General features: G+C 42.5%; 1 protein-coding gene across 1 annotated transcript in view; it reads left to right on the top strand.

The window, feature by feature from the left end:
* Positions 1–21,351, top strand: part of NDUFS1 (NADH:ubiquinone oxidoreductase core subunit S1) — a 1,309,138-nt gene that overhangs the window by 1,108,529 nt on the left and 179,258 nt on the right. The window contains exon 17 of the mRNA XM_044075860.1: positions 9,425–9,559. Within this exon, the coding sequence (XP_043931795.1) occupies positions 9,425–9,559 (135 nt within the window). The remainder of the gene's footprint in view (positions 1–9,424; positions 9,560–21,351) is intronic.

The raw sequence follows: 21,351 nt of genomic DNA, 5'->3' as shown, positions 1-21,351 counted from the left end.
TGCATGAAGATGATGGAACACAATCTTGAGATATTAATGTGTGTGAACTATTGCAAGTTAAAACATGATGTATAAATAAACTTGCTTAAAAACTGTCTGACATAATGTGCCACGATTACTTAGTCCTCAGTGTGCACCTTTACCAAGCATTGTTTTGGCCATAGTTTGGTGAGCTTGGCCAATATATTCTTTATAACTTGATCTGCAAGATGTCTCTTGTTTGATAGTTACGAATGCCTTCCTGTTTATCCCTCTGTGGATGAATGGTTCTTAATGTCAGCAGCTGCTGATGGAATTCATCGCAAGCTGGATAGGTATATATTTTTTATATTAATTTTACATAAAATCTGTCATTTTTTGATTTACAAGAAAGTGTTTAATAGTGGCTTACTGGTGGATTCCTGGACAGTTTGCTGATGTAGCTGGCTAGTGTTCCCCTTTTTATACAGTTGCTCATAAATATGTTTTTGTTGAAAAAGAATACCAAATTTCAGTTTTAGTTTCCAATGTAGGACCCATCAAGGAGAGACGTATTCTAGTTCAACTGATTTAGAAAACGTGTCTGTTTTTTAAAGTCATTTTTGCTTATCCTTTGTAAGTGGCTAATTGTACCCTTGGTTTACTCAAACCAGACAAGCTAAGGGAAGATAATAGATATCAAATTTTTTTTTTTTTTTTTGGCTGTTTCATCCACATGTCTGGCAACCATCAGATAACTTCTGATTTATCGCACATTTGTTCTCCCAGTGCACTAGCCCCAAATCTTTGCTGGAAGGACAAGGATTCATCAGAGGAGCCATCATCCAGGTAGGGGGCAGATTTTATCTTTATGCAGACCCTAGCCGTTCCAGTGCAGTATCATGATTTATATGAATTTGCTACCTCAGTGACCCATGTGTGCTTTCATTTATGGGTTAAATTATGGATCTGATATGGGTTTGGATCCATTCCTGTGATCTGATTTGCCCACATGTACCAGACTTTGGATTCAGCTGTTGAGCTCCTCCCTCTACCCGTAATGCCCTACTGCATCCCCATTGCCTCAGATCTTGTTTGCCGCCATTGTGAACAGTTGTAGGTTCCACTCTTGAGTGAATGTAGAGGTTATATGTTTGGTTTATTCTAAAAATTTCCTTTTTTCCAGTCTTTTGGTCTTTTCTCCCTCTAGTTTTTCACTGGTTGTTAGGACAACCTTTTTTTCCTTTTTCTGTACTGTTTTAATAGTCTCTCATTACCATTTTGAAGGCTGCCAGCCTAGCCAGATAGAATTTTATAGATAATTCTGTCATTTATAAATATTAATGTAAGACACAGGCTGGTTGTCTTAAATGGAAAAAACTTCTGTTAGATGTGGAACTGCAAAAAATGTAACAATGCACTCTGCTGGCAGAAAGCTGACCAAGTAAAACATGTTGTGACCCTTTGATCTAAAGTCGGCTCCGGTCTGTCTAGATGAAGACATTATTTCTATTGTTTTAACCAAGAGTTAAATTGCTAGATTTAAACATGCAAATGTATTTTTATTGCTCTGCTTCCTGACCCGCTGCAAGATAATACAATGAAATGTTAAGACTGTAAATGTAGTTTCTGTTAGCCTGGGAACCCAGAGAAGTGTGAAGAATGATGTAATGGGAACCAGGAATGTGATTTTAAAATCAAAGAATCATTGATTATTAAGCATTTTTGTCTTGACCATCCAACTCATCAGCACCATCTTGCTCTAAATGTAAGTTTATCTTAGATTTGTGTTTTCTCTTAGAAATAGCTAGAAACTAAAAAGATTAGACTGTGCTTTTCTGTGATGTCAGAACTGTACTACTAAATTATTTTAAGTATTTCTCTGTTATCTCTGAACTCTTGACTAGCACTGTGTAGTAAGTAGTATTGTCTTGTGTTTTCATTATTTGTTATTGAATATTTTAAAACCTTTCAACTGTGGCTGTTTTGTGTAGAGATAAGTTAAGCATGTATAGGGATCCTGCAACAAGTCACTCGAATAAGCCTTGACTGTTTAATTACATTACCAATTGGATAATAATATTGCACAGTAATAATTGAACACCCTTTTAAGGGCCTTTGAGTAGCTGATAAATAGCTGAGTGGTGGCAGCGATTTCTACCGTATAGTCTGGGTAAAAGAGGCACAGCTGGAGAACCTGTGCCAGCCTTCCCCAGAAGTTTCTGTGTGGGTGTATAAACTCTTATCTCAAAGTGTGTGTGTGTGTCAGCTACTTGGGGAGGGACACAAACCACTTATTGGACAGAGAGGGTGCTGGAGATTTTAGCTTGCCTAGCTGGCTGAGATCTGGACCATATAACTGTGCCAGTGGGGAGTCTTATTGGGAACCTGGAGAGTGAGGGAGCAACCAGCTCCGGACTGACTCTGATGTCTGTGTGCTCTTAGGGGAAATTGCACTTTACTGTTTGTATTTGTTATCCTTTCCTCCTGTATGAGATGCCCCTCATTGGTGTTAGTGGTGAGGATTGAGGCTCCTTGATTGCTGTGCCAGGGGACAGGCGTCACAACCATTACTGGTATTTTTCTCCTTACCCTTCCTTTCTAGGGTATTTCTATACATTACCATTGCTGGTAATTTTTTTGTCTTTTCTATTTCTGTTTCTTGAAAACAAAAATTGATATTTCCTTTTATTTTGCTTTTGCTTCTGTTAGTGTTTGTCCTGTTTGTCTGTAATTATCTCAGACAAACCTACAAAATGCAAACTCAGATGCCCACAAGGAGTGCATTTATTGCCTTGGACCTGATCACTTGGACACTCCTTGTAGAATCTGTTCTACCTTTAATCATAGAGCCCTGGCAGATGGAAGGAACAAACTATTTTTAAGGGGTCTTCTTCGCTCTACTTCATCAGTGGTGGCTCAAACCCCTCAAAAATCTAGTAAGCCTGCTCTTTGGAGCATCACAAGCGCTGTCCAAAGTCCCCCTAGGTCTTCATCAGAGCTGCCATCAAAAAACATGAAAATCTTAGCTTTAACCTTGTTGGATCTGAAGACCCAACATTCTGATCCGAAGCCTTTGGATCATAAGGCTTCAGCTCCAACCATCATAACAATAAGTTCAGCCCCCCCTCGGATCCTAACTCATCAGATCTGAAGCCGGGTACATCTTTTAGGAGTGCAACTCCAGAGTATGTTTTGAAGCCAGTTTCACCCACCTTGCTTGCTCAGCTTCTTCAAACTGCAGAGAAGCATTTTAGGCCCCTCACCACTTCCTCTAGGTCCTTCAGAAGCTTGTCTGAAGCAGATGTGAACAGGATAATGTGAAAGTTCCTCAATGATCAGATCCAGTTGAGGGTCTTACCAGATCCATCACCTGTTGAATCCGTGAGTATGCCTGTCACATCTAAGACTATAATTTCTCCTTTTCTGATCCATCCAGTGGTTTTGGAGTGCCAGCACCTAAGATCCTGGAGGGTTTGGTATCGGATCTGAAGAAGGTTTCTTCCTCCACTGCGACTGTTTCTAATGCTATGCCCTTTGATCAGAATGAGTCTGAGCCAAAGTGTCTGTGTTTGATCTGAGAGGATCCATCCCTCCTCTTCAGAGCTTCAGCCTTGGACAGTTCAGATCCGGTTCTTCCCCTGTGGTTCGGATCCAGGGGTGGTCTAGATCTACCTTCTTCAGGAGCTTCATCTCCAACGGGGTGGGTCAGAGAGTCTCCTGGGCCTTTGGCTTTCAAGATTGTGGAAAGGGATTTTTCTCTCCAAAAAGAACTGTATTTTTATATTTTGGATCCTACCATTTTCTCTGATTGGTTTCAAGCTCTGAGTTGGGCAGACTGATTCCACAGGGACAACCAGTTCTAATGAGTCTCCAGCCAATTCTAGTGGAGGAACATCCCCTCTCTTCCAACACCTCTCCAGAACACCCCACAAAGGAGGTGCACTGGAAGAAAAGGTGCAAAAGGAGAGAGATTCTCCCATGGAGGTTACCAATTTTGATGAAGGGGAGAGATCTCCCAGATCATCACTAAATTACCTGGCGCACTTTACTAGACATCAGAGAGATTTGACCAAAGAACTGTCAAATATTCTGTCAAGTCCATGTCTGCTGAGGATTTTGAAAAGGATATCTTCTCAACTGGGCACTCTTTTATCTATATCAAACGTTTCAATGAGGTTAATCTCTCTCACAGCTGAAGGTACCTCACAAGCAGCTGATTCAGGCATTGCCATAAGGAGACATACCTGGATGCAGCTATGCGACTTTGTAGAACCTTTTAAGACATCCTTTATTAACGCCCCATTTGATGGCACTTTTTTGTTTGGGCCATTAGTAAAAGATACACTTACCCGCAGCATGAACAACATGGAAAGGCCCTGTCTGCCATGGGAATAGATTTCCATCCCTTCAACAAATCTTCTCTAGAAGCCAGAGAGGTGGTAAGAAAATGTGGTTCTGTAAATCTCTGCAACCTTTCCAAGATTCGTGTAGGGATAATTCCTCCAGTGGCAGACGAGAAAATTTTTAACAGTTGACATCACCCTAGATGCAGAAGAGGCCTGCAGAACCAGGGCTTTAGAGATTCTTTTTCTAACCGGCCCTTTCAGCACTACTGAAGTGCTGCCCCGACTGTCCAGCTCTGGAGGCAGTTGGGGGTCAATTCTCTTTGCACCTAGGCACCTGGGTACGTATAACACAAGATTTATGCGTACTAAGAATAATATCCAGAGGCTGTTGCATACCATTTTCCCTTCTTCCTCGTCATCAAAGGAAGACACTTTCTAATGTTCCACCCAGTCAGAGGAAGGCTACAGTACAAGAAATCTAAAAAAACTGCTAGAAAGAGTCATCCAGAAGGTCCCACCAGACCAGATAGGATTTGGAGCTTATTCATGCTTCTTTTTAGTGTGAAGGAAAACTGGGTACATCAGACCCATTTTGGATCTAAGGCAATTGAACTAGTATGTAAAGAAAGCAAAGTTCCGAATGGTCATTGTTCAGTCCACCTGCCTTTTCTGCACAAGGACAATTGGATATGCTCTGTAGATCCAAAGGATGCATACTATCACAAAGTAGACAATCCAGAATATATCTTTGCTTTCTGCTGAGAGCCAATCATTACCAATTCAGAGTTCTGCCCTTTGGACTAACCACAGCCCCCCTCAGGGTTTTAACCAAATGCATGGCAGTAGTGGCAGCACACTTGAGGCTGAAGGGATTCAAAGTGTTTCCATATCTAGATGACTCTCCTCACTGCCCTTCCAAGCATCTGCTACAGCAGGCCAGGGACTATTTGCTCCAGATTTTCAAAACTTTGGGAATTACGATAAATCTTGCCAAATCAAAACATAAACCAGTTCAGACAATGGAATTCATCGGTTCAGTATTGGGTACGACAACACCGGTAGCATCTTTGTCTCTTCACCATGTTGAATCAGATACCAGGTTCAGACTATCCTTACCCACTCGTATTCTGCAAGCAAGGTTGGTACTTCAAGCACTAGGGTCACTGGCAGCAGCAATAGTTCGTCCTCTAGCATGCTTCTTTATTTGGATTCTCCAATGAACTCTAGCTGTTAAGTGGTCCATTCTGTATCAACCCCTGTCCTTTCATGTAAACCTCACCCAGATTTGCAAGCAGCACATATGCTGGTGGATACAGACAAAACTGTCTTTTTCTGAGCAGACCCTTTTCTACTGAACCCAGTAGCCCCAATGACCACAGAGGCTTCTCAACTGGGGGGCATTTCTTGGGAGGAACTGTCCAAGGCATGTGGTTTCCCCCAAGAGATCAAGTAGCATATCGATGACCTAGAAATGATAGCAGTCCTATTAGCATTTCAGGCATTTCAAGATGGTCCTCCGTTGGGGATTGTTGCACTTCAGACCAAAAACATGCCTGTAGTCTGGTACATCAGCAAGCAAGGAGGAACTATATCTTATCCTAGTTGCATAGAGGACATGAGGGTTTGAGAATGGTTGCGCTCATCAGACTGCGACCCACATTGTAGGGAAGACCAACGTGCTTGCACCAACGTGCTTGCAGACAAGCTAAGCTGGTCCCATTCTGATGCTTCATGAGTGGTCTCTAAATCAGTCTGTTGTGGAGATGGTCTGCTGGTGGTGGGGCTGACCTTGCGCAACTTATTTGCCATCCCCTCTCAACAAGTAATTTGCTTTTATCCCTCCTCAGGGAGACACCAAGAGATGCTCTAATGCACTCTTGGCACTTGGGACTCCCTTTATGCTTATCCTCCTATGCCCTTAATTCCCAAATTTCTACAGAAAGCAAGTTGGCTGAAGAGCTCAATAATCCCCATTGCCCACTTCTGGCCTCAGCAAGTATGGCTCCCCTTTCTATGGTCTCACCTTCGTTATCCTGCATGGATCCAAGAGCCTACTTCAGGATCTCCTCTCTCAACAGACAGAGATTCAACACCCAACATTCAGGCTCTTAAGCTGACCACATGGTTTGTCCACTTCCAGTAATAGAAAGTCCAGGCTTTCTTCCCCTGTATGTGACATTATTTTGGCTCCTCAAAAAGATTCTACCAAAAAAGTTTACAAGAGTAAATGGAAGAGGTTCTCCATTTGAGCATCAGATAAGGAAAGTGACCCTTTTCTTCTCCAATTTCTATTAATTTTTTTTTTTTTTTTTTTGGTAAAGAAGGAGCAAGTTTCTCTACAGTTAAGCTTCAGTTGGCAGCAATTTCTAATTTCACACAGGGAATAAGTCTTTTTTCTTGGCTTCTTCTAGATTGTGTAAAGCTTTTATGAAAGGTATTTTTCTCCGATCTTCCTCTGGTAAAGGACCTATCAACGCCTTGGGATCTAACAGCTGTACTTGAGGGTTTAACACAAAAACCTTTTGAACTGTCGGACAAAGCTGATCTACAATTTCTTGGCATGGAAGACTGTTTTCTTGGTAACTGTAGCTTTGGCAAAAAGAATATCTGAACTCCGGGCTCTGTCATCGAAAACTCCCTTTCATTACAGACTATCCCTTTTTACCTGAAGTGGTTTCTGAAAATAACATCAATCAGTCCATTCAATTGCAGTTTTCTTTCCAAATTTTTCCAATAAAGGCGGAGTACATACTGCATTTCCTTGATGTGAACAGACTACTATGTTTTTACTTCACAGGACAAAACAGTTTAGAAAATCAGACCAAATTTTTGAGTCTTGCTCTCCAAATTGCCTAGGTCATCCAGTTTCTAAAGCTGCCCTAGCTAAATGGATTACAAACTGTATTTTAATGATTTACTCTCAGAAAGGTATGACATTATTTAAACCTCCCTGAGCTCATTCGACTAGATCCATGGCTACTTTATCTGGCTTTTGGTCAGTAATGTTGTTTGATGATATTTGTACTGCAGTTGCATGATCCAAAACTCGTACCTTTATTTCTTATTACAGATTGGATGTCTTCCAGACACAGAGCTGCCTTTGGTTTGGCAGTAGACTGGAATATCCTTCCATGAGGGGCACCCAAGATCAGCATAGCTGTGGGACTCTTTCCCATACATTGAGTAAGAATGAAAAGGATGACATTAGATTTAAAAGTACTCACCATAACTAAGCATTTGTGTTGTCCATTTTCATTCTTCAACTCCCCTCTCATCCAGCCCCCCCATCCTTTTTCTTCTGGAATGACCTGTTGGACTGTGTTTGGGACCTACAGTTCCAGGTTTGAGCCCTGCCTTTTCTGTCTATACCTGCATCTCTTTAACTGTTTGGAAATAGGGCAGCACACTCGATCTGAGGCAGTGTGGATGGAATATGGCATTGTGTAGAGGGAGCAGCTCGAAAGCTGGATATGAAGTCCGGTATATGTGGCCAAACTCGATCTGAGGCAGTGTGGATGGAGTAAGGGAGCAGCTCAAAAGCTGGATCTGAAGTCTGGTATATGTGGCCAAATTAGATCAGAGGATCCGATCTGAACCTGTACATTGAGGAAGAATGAAAATGGAAAACACAGATGCCTAGTTATGGTGAGTACATAACTTTTACTGTGTGACTGCACAGCTCAATAGTTGCATAATTGTCACCCCGTATTTCTGTATGCTGCATCACCCGTTTCATTGGGTATCAATCATGGAGCATATCTGGCTGTCTCCTTCCCTCTCCCCCAAAAGAGAAAAACCTAAGTCAGCAGTAGTTCACTCTTGCCCTTCCTCAACATGCTTCTCTGTCATCTGGTCACCTTGCCACAGTCAGAGGTGTATTTCTGTGCATCATGGAGTATAATGTTGGCCTCAAATATAGCACTCTTCATTGTACAGAGAACATTTAAAAAAAAAAAAAAAAAAGGATGGACTTTGGAAGATGTAGCACAGTGCATTCTAGCTGTCTTTTCTTGGGTTGATATTGACCTGTAGAAATATTCATTCCATGTAGCAGCAATAAGAAGTGGGTCATTTTATCTTCATCAGAACTACATTTTGTGTATACATGTGTGCCTTCTGGTGTGGATCTGTGTGTTTCATATATGTATGCATATACATGCACGTGTGTGTGTGTGTGTGTGTGTGTGTGTGTGTCTGTCTTAATATTCTGGTACTTTGATTTTTGTCCTTCCAACTTGGTTGAGATTCTGATGTGTGTGCATGCGAGTTCCCTCTCTTACTTTGTGTGCTCCTGCAAGTGGCCAGTTTTGTTTGGTTTAATTAAGCTTTCTTCTTGCAGTTGATGAAATACATTTGTCATTTTCCACTTTATTTCAATTTTATTTTATTTTTTTTTCAAGCACAGCATAGAAGTTAGAGAAACTAAGTCAGTCATATGCACTGATAAGCATGTATGATACTTGGGTACATTGTCTCTTGATGTTGGAATGTCATTCTCCTTAGTGACATTTTTTGTAGTGATTGTTACTTTTCCATATTTACATTGATAATTAACTATGAACGTAAATGAGTGTCTGTATTTAAAATAGGGTTTTGGGTGCCTGTCATGCTGTCTCACTTTATCATGTACTGAGTGCTCAAGCTCATGCTGACCATTTTTCAAGTGCTCTAAATCTTGTTAGGTTTAATTGCATGTTTAAATAACCATAAATTTTTTGCTGTTTGTTTTTATTTGACATTTGTTTACTGGGAATCCGAATGGAACAGTCCCCATTTTCAGCAGAGGCCTGGGGAGAAACTCTCCAGATGCATGTTTTTGGAATGTGGGAGAGAACCAGAGCATCCGGAGGAAACCCACACAAATGCAGGGAGGACATGCAGACTCCGCACAGAAGGCACCCCAGCCAAAAATTGAACTGGAGCATCTCTTGCTGTGAGGCAACAATGCTAACCACTGCGTTAACTACATATGCTTCGTGGCTTCTCATGCATATGTATTTTACAGTACAGACAGGGCTGTTGGTGATTCATGAAATTATAATGAGGCATGTAATTGTATTTGTGTAGGTTATAGTAAGATGCCAAGCTTCACCATATTGTTTTTCTTACTCTTGCAGCTAGCGGGTGTGTGTTTGCCTTATGACAATCTGGATCAGATCAGGAACAGACTAGAGGAAGTATCTCCAAACTTGGTGCGCTACAATGATGTTGAGGAGGCCAACTACTTCAAACAAGCAAATGAACTTGCATTGGTTAGTCTGTTGTTTTATACTTACTGACATTTCATAAGACAAGTGTGTTAACCTTTATAAAGATTATTTTCCCCATTGATACTGATTTGGACCACTGGTTGCCCTGCAATTGCCTGTTTTTAGCTAACATTGTAAAAAAATGGACAAAACTGGGGACATGTCAACGTTGTACTGCTAATTTAGTAGATTTTTTTTAGGCAGTCTTGTTAACCAAGTCCTTAGTTCATTGAGCATGCCAATCATCAGATAGTGCTTCTCAGTGATATTTCTATTTTTTTGTTTGGGGGGGGTGCTTGCTCTTTCAGCATTGCTGTATATGTACCATCAGCAACAAGAGCATCTGCTGTAGGGAGAGATTGTCCTTGTCTGTTTTGTTCTTACTCATTACTTGCCTCTGTAACCTGGAGCGTGAACTTGCTTATGTAGTCTTTCATACTTTGATCATTTTTTTCATATCTTATTTGTGTGCTTGCTGTGTGACTTCCGCGGTGGTGCAATGGTAGCATTGTTGCCTCACAGCAAGAGGTTCTCCCATTCGATTCTCGGCTTGGGTTGGGAGTGCCTTCTGTGTGGAGTCTGCATGTCCTCCCCGTGGTCGAGTGGGCGTTCGAAAGACATGCGTTGAATGGGCGTGCCTTCGTTGAAGTTTGCGCGTCGGGCTGACAACTCAACACCATAAAAAACAACTGCCAATCATTAGTGGACTGGAGTTCCGCTGTGGCAACCCCTAACCGGGAAAAGCCGAAAGACAAACAGCATTTGTGTGCTTGCTGTCTGAAGCTAACAAAGTAAAATTACTGTGTGCCGTCTGTATATGTTATGCCATGTCAGACCACCAGCTTAAATTCCTAGTTTTCTGGCAAAGACTTGTTTGAGCCTGTGCTATACCATTGATATAATGTCATACAGTATACACAGGCTAAGAAGAGAAAAAAGTAATACCACTCCTCCAGTCCTTCTCCAGGAGGAGGAAGAAGAAAAATGCCATCAAATGAAAGACATCTTTGAGAAGTGCACCTTTTGGAAAGGATTTTCCTTTTGTCAGTTGACAGAATTGCCTTTACCAATGACCTCAGCATAGTCTTCAGCTTTCTGTATGGTGTTCTTTCCACCATCTGCTTAGTTCTGTGTAGGAAATTACCCTTTTTACTGCATTTAACCATATAACATATGGTTTTCCTTTTCAGGCCAGAATAATCTTTCTCTAGTTCCATGCCCCCTTAATCAGTATCTTCCATCTAGAACATTCATTTGATTTGAATTATTTTGTGTGTGTGTGTGTGTGTGTGTGTGTGTGTGTGTGTGTGTGTGTGTGTGTGTGTGTGTGTGTGTGTGTGTGTGTGTTATGGCCAGCAAAATTCCCTGCTCATTTGAAGAGGCTTTTCGGTCTCTTTGCCAAAACTTTCTTAAAAAAATGCCATGTGCAGTAGCAAAGGCTGATGGGGTAGGGGGGATATCATTTTAGTGCAAGATGCTGAATTCAGTTCATTATTGGCTTTTCCAAGGCAGTGATGAGAAAGCAAAATCTGCAAGCAGAACAGAGTTTGGATATTTTTCTGAGAGTCTGTGCTGTTCACAGATTCTTCTGAAACAGTTGGAGTAAGGGCAGATGACATCTTTGCTGTACCCATGCTACATTCACCACTTGATCTGTATTTTGATATCTTCCCCAGAGTGGAAGAAAGTGAGCTTTGCTGACTACTGGAGGTAACTGGGTGCTACTGTTATGTAGATTTCCCTAAGCAGGTTATCTGTAGTTTTTCTGCCCATCATTAAACATGATGTGGAGCAAGTCCTGCTTATGCTTAAGTATTCTGTTAATGTTAGATAACAAGGTAAATAAGCTGGTCCTGTGATTTTTATCACCCCCAATCTGGACCATTTGGCAAAGACCGTACAAAATTTGGGATAGACAAAAGTCTGGCAGTTCATATACAAACACACAAAAACAAAGTTTGATAGTGACTTAAGACTTTCAGTAATGTATATACATATACTTTTTTTTCTTTTTCATCAGACCCACGTGACAACTAAGCCTATCATTCAACTTGCTGTGTAGGCCTTTTTGTTACCATTTATTTCTGTTCATCTCTGATTCTAATTTTAATCCGTAACCCCGCTGCCCATACCCAGAAAGCCATCCAGATTTCAGCATGTACATTTCATTCAGTTCTGCAGGTAGTGTAACCTCTCAAGCCTGCCCCCCCCCCCAAAAAAAAAATAGACTTCCATGTTCTCCAGTCTCCACTGGAGAGAGCTGGAGTGCCTAGCATACAACCAAGTACCCTAGTCATATGCTTTGCACACTCTTCCCTCCAGGAGAGGCATGAGAGCTTACAATTTTGGTAAAATTCAGTTACTGGTTACTCACTACACAGCCCGGATATCAGCAAAAACAGAAATCTGTAGAAAATAAAGGGAAACTCAACTAGAAAAGGAAAAGAGAGAAACTCTGGTGGGGAAGAGCTTTGCAGCTGTTCAGCAAACAGCAGTTTAGGTTTAAGATTTGTAACAGGAGGTGACTCCCGTAAATAAAGACAAAAATCTGAGAAGAATAGAAGAAGCTTTAAGTAGCTACTTAGATAAGTTGATAAAACTGCTTACAATCAGAGGTTGGAATGAATGTAAGACAGGCTAAATATGAGGGTTCTTGAGAAGAACTTTCTATTGTTAGTAGACAGAACAGGCAGAGCAAACCTAAGATTTTATGCTATACTAGAGACAATGGAAGGAATAGATTTTATTAATTTTATGAAAATACAAATAAGCAGCTAGACTGTTAATAGCAGGATTTGTTAATTGAAAGGGCATGTTGTGTGCATGCTCCAAATCTGGCCATGAGAAAGAAGTTAAGACTTATAGTAAATGTGCAGTCATACCAGTAAAAAGAGCTGCTCCTAACAACAACTATTCTCCAGGGAGAAGAGGAGTGAGTTTATCCCTTCACTGTCAGAATGTTGACAGACAGGTGTGAGGTTTAAGGTACTGTATTCAGCTGCTTTCAGAATATTTTCCCCCTGAAGCTCAAAAATCTCTCTCCATGCAGAAACAAGCTAAGGAGTAAATAAGATTACCTGGTAAAGAGTGAGCCAGCAAGCTGAAAGGGACTCTGCTTCTCATTCTTCTGACAATAACAAATGCCATGGAGAGAACCTGTCAGTGAAACCTTTTCCATTGTTTCAAATGAGTATGATTGAGCGACAGAAAAACAGCTGACTAGAGAAATCAGGCGTACCCTTAGACTTAAAACAGAGATTGGTGTTGAATGATTATGGTGATGAGGTAGAAGACCCGCAGCAGTCTTAAATTTGGAAATAGAGTTGTAAAGTATCAATGTTCTGTAGTCCTATCTCACCTTCATTCTTACATATGGGATCGGCTCCAACTTGGCCTGTTTACAAGCTGGAAGTTTTCTAGTTGGATCATGGCTAGGTAGGTATCCCATGGTGCAATAAGAAATTGAAGCCTCAAAATGAAAAACTAAAAGTGCGAATGACCAAAACCACTCCAATGCAAGTGAATATTCACCTCTGAAATACCAATTGAATGCTGCTGAAATTACAACTTCCAAATGTTCAAAAAAATGCAGAGTGCACCAACGAAATAAAATCCAACAAGCTTTAATTCACGAAAAAATCACCACAAGTGCTTTCGCTCGGTATTACCAGGCTTTTTCAAGTGTAAAGATTTCAACAAACATTAGAGCTTTTAAACTGATTGTACAGATGCTTCATTGGCTAAGCAATTAAATAATTAATTAACTGTGTTTGACAAACCCATTAATTATCAAGAAAAAAATCTTGGTGCATACATTGTTTCACAAATACAACCGCTTGGATAACAAAAAGTGCTCACTGTGTCACTGTTTGTAGCATATTACATTACACTGTCTGTACTGAAAATAAACAACTTTTTTTGTTGTTATCTTCTTATAAACCCTTGAGTCATCCCATGGTGCACCAGTACAATCCCCAGATCTCGTTTTTTGCGTTGACGAGTTTGGTTGTGCTTCTCTTTGGCCAAGTGTTGCAGTTACTTAAACCTTTTCCAAAATTTTTCGCTCTGTTTAGTTTAAAATAGTTAAAAACTGTTACTGTTTATTGTTAGTTAACGTAGTTGCTACTAGTGTAGTTAGCTTTATACTTGCACCATTTGGTGCAACCTTTGGCCTTTGACCTTTATTGGCTTAGTATTGGTAATCCTGTGTGCTGGTTTTTCATATTCCTAGACTTTGTAGTTGCAGGCGCCTTTTGCGCTCTGTTACTGTGTGTTGTTTTTTTAGTGGTTTCCCGCTTGTTAATTTGTTAGCATTGTTGGATTTGATATCATTGTTTATTGGTTCTTGCCAGAAATCTGATTTTTTTTGTGGATTTCCACTTGTTTTGCTGATATTACTGTTTGAGTGTGTGAATTTCTATACTTACTGTAACTTGTGAAGTCTGTTTGACTTAGGCCCGTTAAAGTTAGAGGACATAGTCCTCATGGTGTCTTTTTCTTTCCTGCATGGCTAGGCCCGTTTAAATTGGAGGACCCTAGTCCTCCTTCTCTTCTTCTCTGTTTGCCTGTGCCCTTTCTGCGAGAATGTCTAAAGAAAGCCAGCATCATAAGCCATCTGGCTTTAAGAAATGTATTAAGTGCTCTAAAAAAATGTCTATAACGGATGGTCACGGTACCTGCGCTTACTGTTTGGGGGCCATCCATTTACAAGAGACCTGTTTATTTTGCCATGCTTTCAGTCCTAGGGTGTTGCAAGACAAGGAAGAACAAGCTCATCCTAAAAGGTGGTCTTAAATCTTCCTTTGAGGAAGATCTGTCTAGCTCTTCCTCATCTTCTAAATCCACTAAGGGAAAGTCTAAGTCCTCTAAGAGGCCCTCCCCGGCACCGGCTGGTGTCTTGGAGCCACCTCTTAAAATCACAAAATCTGACAAGTCCACTGTCTCTCATCAGCTCTACAGACATCGGTGCCGACTGAGAAACAGTATTGTGATTACAGGGTTGGTTCCAAGTATTTCAAGGCTGACCACTGAGACCATTGAGACTATTTCTCGTAGCCAGTCTACGGGATCCTCTACCAGCCTCCTTGATATTGAAATCTCCGATACCTCAGGGATCCCGCTCTCCTACTCTGTCATCCAGGTCTTCCAGGAGTTTATCAGAAGAAGATGTGGAGAGGGTAGTGCTGAGACTGTTGAAGTCATCTGCTTTGCCTAAATTGATGTTGGCTCTGACCCAGTCTGTTCCAGAGCCACTCGAGTCCGTTCAACTCTCTGCGATCATTCCTCTTCCGAGCCATGCTGGTCTTTTGGATCCGGAGTGTTTGGTACCACTGGTGGAACCTTCGGCTCCAGCTCCCCCTGTGGCTGTTTCGGAGCCGAGTTCTGCTCCAACACTTTAGGCGCTGACCGTAGCGTCAAGGGGCCGAAGCTCCCCAGTCGGCCCCGACAGGGATGCTTGGAACCGAACAACTTCGGTTCTGAGTCTTCCTCTTGGCGTATCGACTAGGGTGAGTTCAGACCCTATGTCCATCTCTGAGCCAATGGCATCCTTCGTTCTCCTCGGAGCCGGGGAGGTCGGCATTCGAGATGGGTGTGCTATCCCAGTTGTCGGCTCATGCCAGAGGTACTGGCACTCTTTCCCCAAAAGCACCTACTTCTGTCTTGGCTCCTACTCCCTCCAGGAAAAGCAGAAACCCTCAACCTCAGGAGCCACCGGCTGGTAGCCCCCACTCTTCCGAGACCTACCCGGGATGCCCTTCTGAGGAGCCCCCACGGAAGAGGACATGCGAGAGGAAGCATATAGACTCCCAGGATGAGTCTCTGACCTCTGACACTGACCTTGAGGAGTCGAAAGGGCCCCCCAAGTCGTCCTCTGATGTCTCCTTCATAGACGTCCTGGAAATCCTTAAACAGAGGTGCGGCTGGCCCACAGTCACCCCTTCTGATGAGGAGTCGGTGTACCTGAAGGCTTTCGGGTCTCAACCTTTAACCTCTTGGGTGTCTGCACCCATCAATAAACTGATGGATTTAGTTAGTCAAAAGGTGTGGGATACTCCTGATACCGTGGAGCCAGTCCCCAGGAGACCTAACAAGTTTCTTTCTGCCCCTCCAGGAAAAGATTTTCTGTCTAAAAGTGTTCTCGTAGATGCCATGGTGGTGGTGGCAGCCACTAAGAAGGAGTTAGCTGAGACGACTTCTGTTCATCCACCGAATAAGGAGTCTCAAACGATGGACAGATACGGGAAACATATCTTTTCTTCAGCGGCATTTACCCTTAGATCGCTGAACTACCTTACTCACTTCACAAGGCTTCAGAGAGATCTCCTTAAAGAGTTAGGAGACTCTTTACAAGGTACATGTATTGAGGGGAGTCCCTGACAAGGTTTCTGCCCAGTTGTCCACCTTGAATTCTGTTGTCAACTCTTCAATGCGGCTTATTTCGTATGCAGCCGATGGAGCGAGTAGAGCAGTGGGTTCAGGAATTTCCCTATGGCATCATTCCTGGATGCGTTTGTGTAACTTCGCGGAACCGTTCAAGTCTACCTTGACCAACACCCCCTTTGGTTCCTCATTGTTTGGATCCAAGGTAAAGGACACTCACCCGGTGCGAGCAAGAAGGAAAAACACACTCTGCTGTGGGAGTACATTTTTCTGTTCCCTCTAGACCGTACCCTAAGGGTCAGAGGGGGTGGTAAGATGTGTTTCAAGAAGTCTCAGAGGTTTTTCCAGGAGGTACAGGGTGACTCCTTCAGACGCAGAGGAGGAGGAAATGGTAGACGTCGCCCTAGAGGCAGGGGCGGTCCGCAAAACCAGGGAGGTCGCGATTCCTTTCGGGGCCAGCCTTACCAGCGCTCCTGATGTGTGGCCTTACTGTGCTTCTCTGGGGCCAGTCGGCGGTCGCATTTCTTTGTATCCAGAAGCCTGGCTGGATATCACTCAAGACAAGTGGGTACAAAGAATTATTACCAGAGGTTATGTCATACCCTTTTCTCTTCCACCTTTTGTTCCCAAGAAGATCCCGGATGTTCCACCCAATCACAGAGATCAGGCAACTGTGGAGGTCAACAAGTTGCTGGCAAAAAGAGTCATCCAAACCATCCCAGCAGACCAAATAGGATCCAGAACTTACTCCAGATTTGTTTTAGTGCCAAAACGTACAGGGGACTGGAGGCCCATTCTGGACCTCAGCAGACTGAACGAATCAGTAAAGGACAAGTTCCGGATGGTGACACTGCAGTCTATACTCCCATTGTTAGGGAAAGACAATTGGATGTGCTCAATAGATCTCCAAGATGCCTATTACCACATAAAAATGGAAAGGGTGTCGAGGAGTCAGCTACGCTTCCAGCTGGGAGCCAGTCACTACCAGTTTCATGCTCTGCCGTTTGGTCTCACCACAGCCCCCAGGGTGTTCAAATGTATGGCAGTAGTGACAGTTCATCTGAGACGTTGAGGATTCCAGGTGTTTGTGTCTGGACGACTGGCTCTTGACCACCCCCACCAGACATCTACTTCTTCAGAACAGGGATGCTACTATTCATCTTTGTGCCCAGCTGGGAGTTTCTATAAATTTTGAAAACTCTGCCTTATTGCCCTCTCAATCTGTGATTTTTATAGGTGCAGAGACAGACACAGTAAACATGTTGGCGCGTCTTCCTACCGAAAGGGCACAGAATGTGGTTCTTCAAATTCAGCATCTTCCCCCCCTTACGAAAGGTCAAAGCCAAGATTATTCTGCAGCTTCTAGGGACCATGGCTTCCACCATACTATTAGTGCCACTAGCCAGGAGTGGCTCCGGTCGTCCCAATGGTCCTTTCAGCACCTACCACTATCTCATCACGTTCTGCTGACAGAATCTTGCAAGAAGGACCTCCTTTGGTGGACACTACTCAATCCGCTAACCATGGGCACTTCATTTGTCCCTCACCAACCCGTTGCCACTGTGACCACGGATGCCTCACAGGGTGGGGGGGCATTATCTCGGCAGGACTGTCCAAGGCACATGGCAAGAGCACGAGGCTCACCTGCATATCAACGTTGTAGAGATGAGGGTGGTGCTCCTGGCGTTGCAAGCACTTCACGACCTTCTACCTCTGGGGACTATTGCGATACAATCAGACAACATGTCGGTGGTCTGGTACATCAGCAAACAAGGCATACCCAAATCTTACCCACTTTGTCGAGAGGCCAGGCGAGTTTGGAAATGGGCGATATCTTCCCATTGTTTTCTGGTGGCAACGCACATTCCAGGGATAACCAACGTGATAGCCGACAAGCTCAGCAGGGCAATTCTGATGCCTTATGAGTGGTCTCTGAAACAGGAAATAGCTGAATAGATTTTCTGCAGATGGGGACAGCCTTGCTGCGACCTCTTTGCCAGTCCAATCAATGCCAAATGCAGCAGCTGCTTCTCCCTCATCCCCCATCTGGGGGAGTCACCGAGAGATGCACTTGTACACGATTGGCCACTGGGTCTCCTGTATGCTTTTCTTCCCTTTCCTCTCATTCCCAAGGTTATTCAGAAACCGAAACGGCTGGGAAGCAAACTTATCCTCATTGGTCCTTACTGGCCTCGGCAGGTTTGGTTCCCCTTTCTCGGGCCTCTTCTCCTAGACAATCCTTGGATTCTGGACCCAGTTCCAGATCTTTTGACTCGCATGTCGGGTTCAATTCATCCCTCCTTACACACTCTCAATTTGACAGCGTGGCTGCTCCAGTTCCATCCCTAGTCAAGCTTTACAACTTCTCATCCTCCGTGACTAATATCCTTACGTCTTCTCATAAACCTTCCACTGGAAGACTATATTCCAGTAAATGGAGAAGATTCTCTATCTGGGCGGAGAAAATAAATGTTGACCCTTACACTTCCTCCATTCCAGTGGATTTGGAATTCCTTTCTGAGCTTTTTCACCAAGGATCTGCGGTTGCCACTATCAGAGTTTAATTGGCAGCGATTTCAAATTTTCATCTAGGTTTTCCAGATTCTAATCTGATGTCACACAAACTGTGCAAAACCTTCCTTAAAGGTGCTACTTTAAGACCCCCCCCCTTACAAGAACCCGTGGCTTCATGGGATTTAAATTTTATCTAAATTGACTTCTCCGCCCTTTGAGCCTTCTCATTCATCATCTTTGAAATTCCTGTCTTGAAAGACTGTTTCTGGTGGCTAAAATGGGTATCAGAGTTGCAAGCTTGGTCTGTAAAACCTCCTTATCTGATTTTTCACAAAGACAGGATGTCCCTTCATACTAATCCCTCTTTTGTCCCCAAAGTCTTTTCCCATGCCACTTTGAATCAATCCATAGAGCTTCCGGTGTTCTTTCCAAATTATTCTGATGCAGCTAAATACATGTTTCACCAGCTGGATGTTCATAGACAGTTAAGTTTTTATTTGCACCGGACTAAGGAAATCATATCAGTTATTGATTTCCTTATCTGAATCCAGGTCAGGCTTGCCAGTTTCGAAAGTGACACTTTCTAATTGGATTTCCAGCTGGATTTCTAGTTGTATAGCTTATGTTTACAATTCTGAGGGTAGACCTTTACCCTTTAAAATCAAGGCTCATTCTACCAGATCTCAGTCTACCTCTTCAGCCTTTCAAGCCAGCGTCCAACTTGATAACATTTGTGCAGCAGATACATGGTCTACCCCTCACACTTTTATTACTCATTACAAATTGGATTTAACCTCCAGGGGTATAGCATCATTTGGTTCCATGGTACTCGGGAGTATTTTTCCTTGAGCCACCCAAGAATAAGGCGCTAGGGACGCTGCCCCACATGTAAGAATGAAAGTGAGATAGGACTACAGAACATAAAGAAGTTTTGTACTCACCTTAACGTTCCATGTTTGTAGTCCATCTCACCCTTCATTCTTACAAACCCACTCTCCTACCCCCAGCCTGGAAGTACCTGGAGACAGAAATATATTATTATCCTTTTTTTCTGGAGACCTTTTAGTATACGCTTCTTTGGTATATTTGTTATTATCTCTCCTAGTTAGCAGCAGACAAGATCTGGGGATTGTACTGGTGCACCATGGGATACCTACCTAGCCACGAGCCAACTAGAAGACTTCCAGCTTGTAAATAGGCCAAGTTGGAGCCGAGGATGGGCTCCTATCCCATATGTAAGAATGAAGGGTGAGATGGACTACAAACATGGAACGTTATGGTGAGTACATAACTTTTTTTTCATAAGATGCAGTTCATGTATGAGAATTATGCTTCTGCAAGAAATGATTAAAACGACTGGAAGTTTGCCTGTGCTAAATTGGTGGGAAGATGCTAAAGCATCATTTCCACTTTTGTCATTAATGTTTAGAAAGACAATGAAGGGATTGAAGATGTAGCTGTAAGTTAAAAAAAAATTTTTTTTTTTAATTTTTTTTTTTAAGTAATGTATCTATGGTGTCTTCTGAGCAGAGTCTGCATGTCCTCCCTGTGGTCGTGTGGATTTCCTCTGGGTGCTCCGGTTTCCTCCCACATCCAGAAAGACATGCTGTAAGTGGATTGGACACGCTAAAATTGGCCCTAGGCCTGAGTGCATGCGTGTGTGTGCCTTCTGTGGAAGGTTGGGCGCCAGGCTGGCAACTCGACACCGTAAAACCCCACTGCCAATCATGAGTGGACAAAGGTGATTTGCTGCGGCGACCCCTAACTGGGAAAAGCCGAAAGAGAGGAGAGAATAATGCATCTATAATAAGCTTCTTGAAATTGCATGCTACCAGTGATTGCTGTTTATGTTAGTGATACTGTGTAAGAAATTACTTTTTCCTGACTAATGTATGTGGGGTTTACTCTGTAACAAGGTAGTCTTGGATATAAGAAATATAATGAGCTCTCGGGCAAATGTCTGTACTTGGAGATGGTAAGCTTAAAGGTTTGGGCACTTAATCAGGAAATGATTGAACAATGTGCTATGAAGCATTTGTAGAAGAAATATGATAAGTATTTAAAGGGGAAATGGCAAGTTAAGTGAAAATAGTCTGATACTAAATAAAGTGAATATTTTTGCAAGTAGATACATCTCCAGTAGCCTTAGAACTTCATTATTAAATACAATAGTGCACAATTCAGTGTATTAATTTAGCCAATGCACCTGAGAGCACAAGTTGTTTCTTACATCTGGGAGAGAAATGGGTGTTAGATAAGAACATTTAGCACTTGTGTGAGAGAGAACAATGGCACTGTCGTGCACTTCCTGCATGGTTAAACCTAACATTAGGATAGATAAACAAAAAAAGGTAGATTTCTGAAGCACATTGACTTGGTCAGCAGAACGTAGAAAGGGTTGCTGCCAAATTTAGGGAGCTTGTTACAAGAAAAATAATGAGATTCTATTGAGACGTTGGAGATGTTTCTAAATTTCTGTGAGAATAGGTAAACCAAGAAAAAGGCACAAATTAAAATATTTCTGGAAGACTTAACTGTGCCAGTTAGAGGAAGATGAGCCTGAAGTAATAGCTAATATAGGAAGGGGTGAGATGAAAATGCTGTATAATCAAGCAACAGGGACATTCCAGGAACAGATGGTATTCCTGTGGACACTTTCAAATTGAGAGGGAAGACACAGTAAAAAGTATGGCCTTCTGCCAGAAGACAAAGTTCTGACTTAGGGCATTTTCTTGGATTTCTCTCCCCTACACCTGGCGCCAGCAAGAGAGTTCCTCAAAATTCTTTGCCTTATCGCATCAGTGATCCTCATGATACCATTAGCCAGACTACATATGAGAAAACAAGAAGGCACTAAGGTAACATAACAGGTAAACTCACAAAACCTTTATTAGTCCACA

Source organism: Protopterus annectens, chromosome 6.part1 (genome assembly GCF_019279795.1).
Source record: "Protopterus annectens isolate FY-2018-M chromosome 6.part1, PAN1.0, whole genome shotgun sequence".
In the NCBI taxonomy this organism is placed as follows: domain Eukaryota; kingdom Metazoa; phylum Chordata; order Ceratodontiformes; family Protopteridae; genus Protopterus; species Protopterus annectens.
The sequence above is the reverse complement of the archived record's forward strand: the minus strand, read 5'-3'. Positions and strand labels throughout refer to the sequence as shown.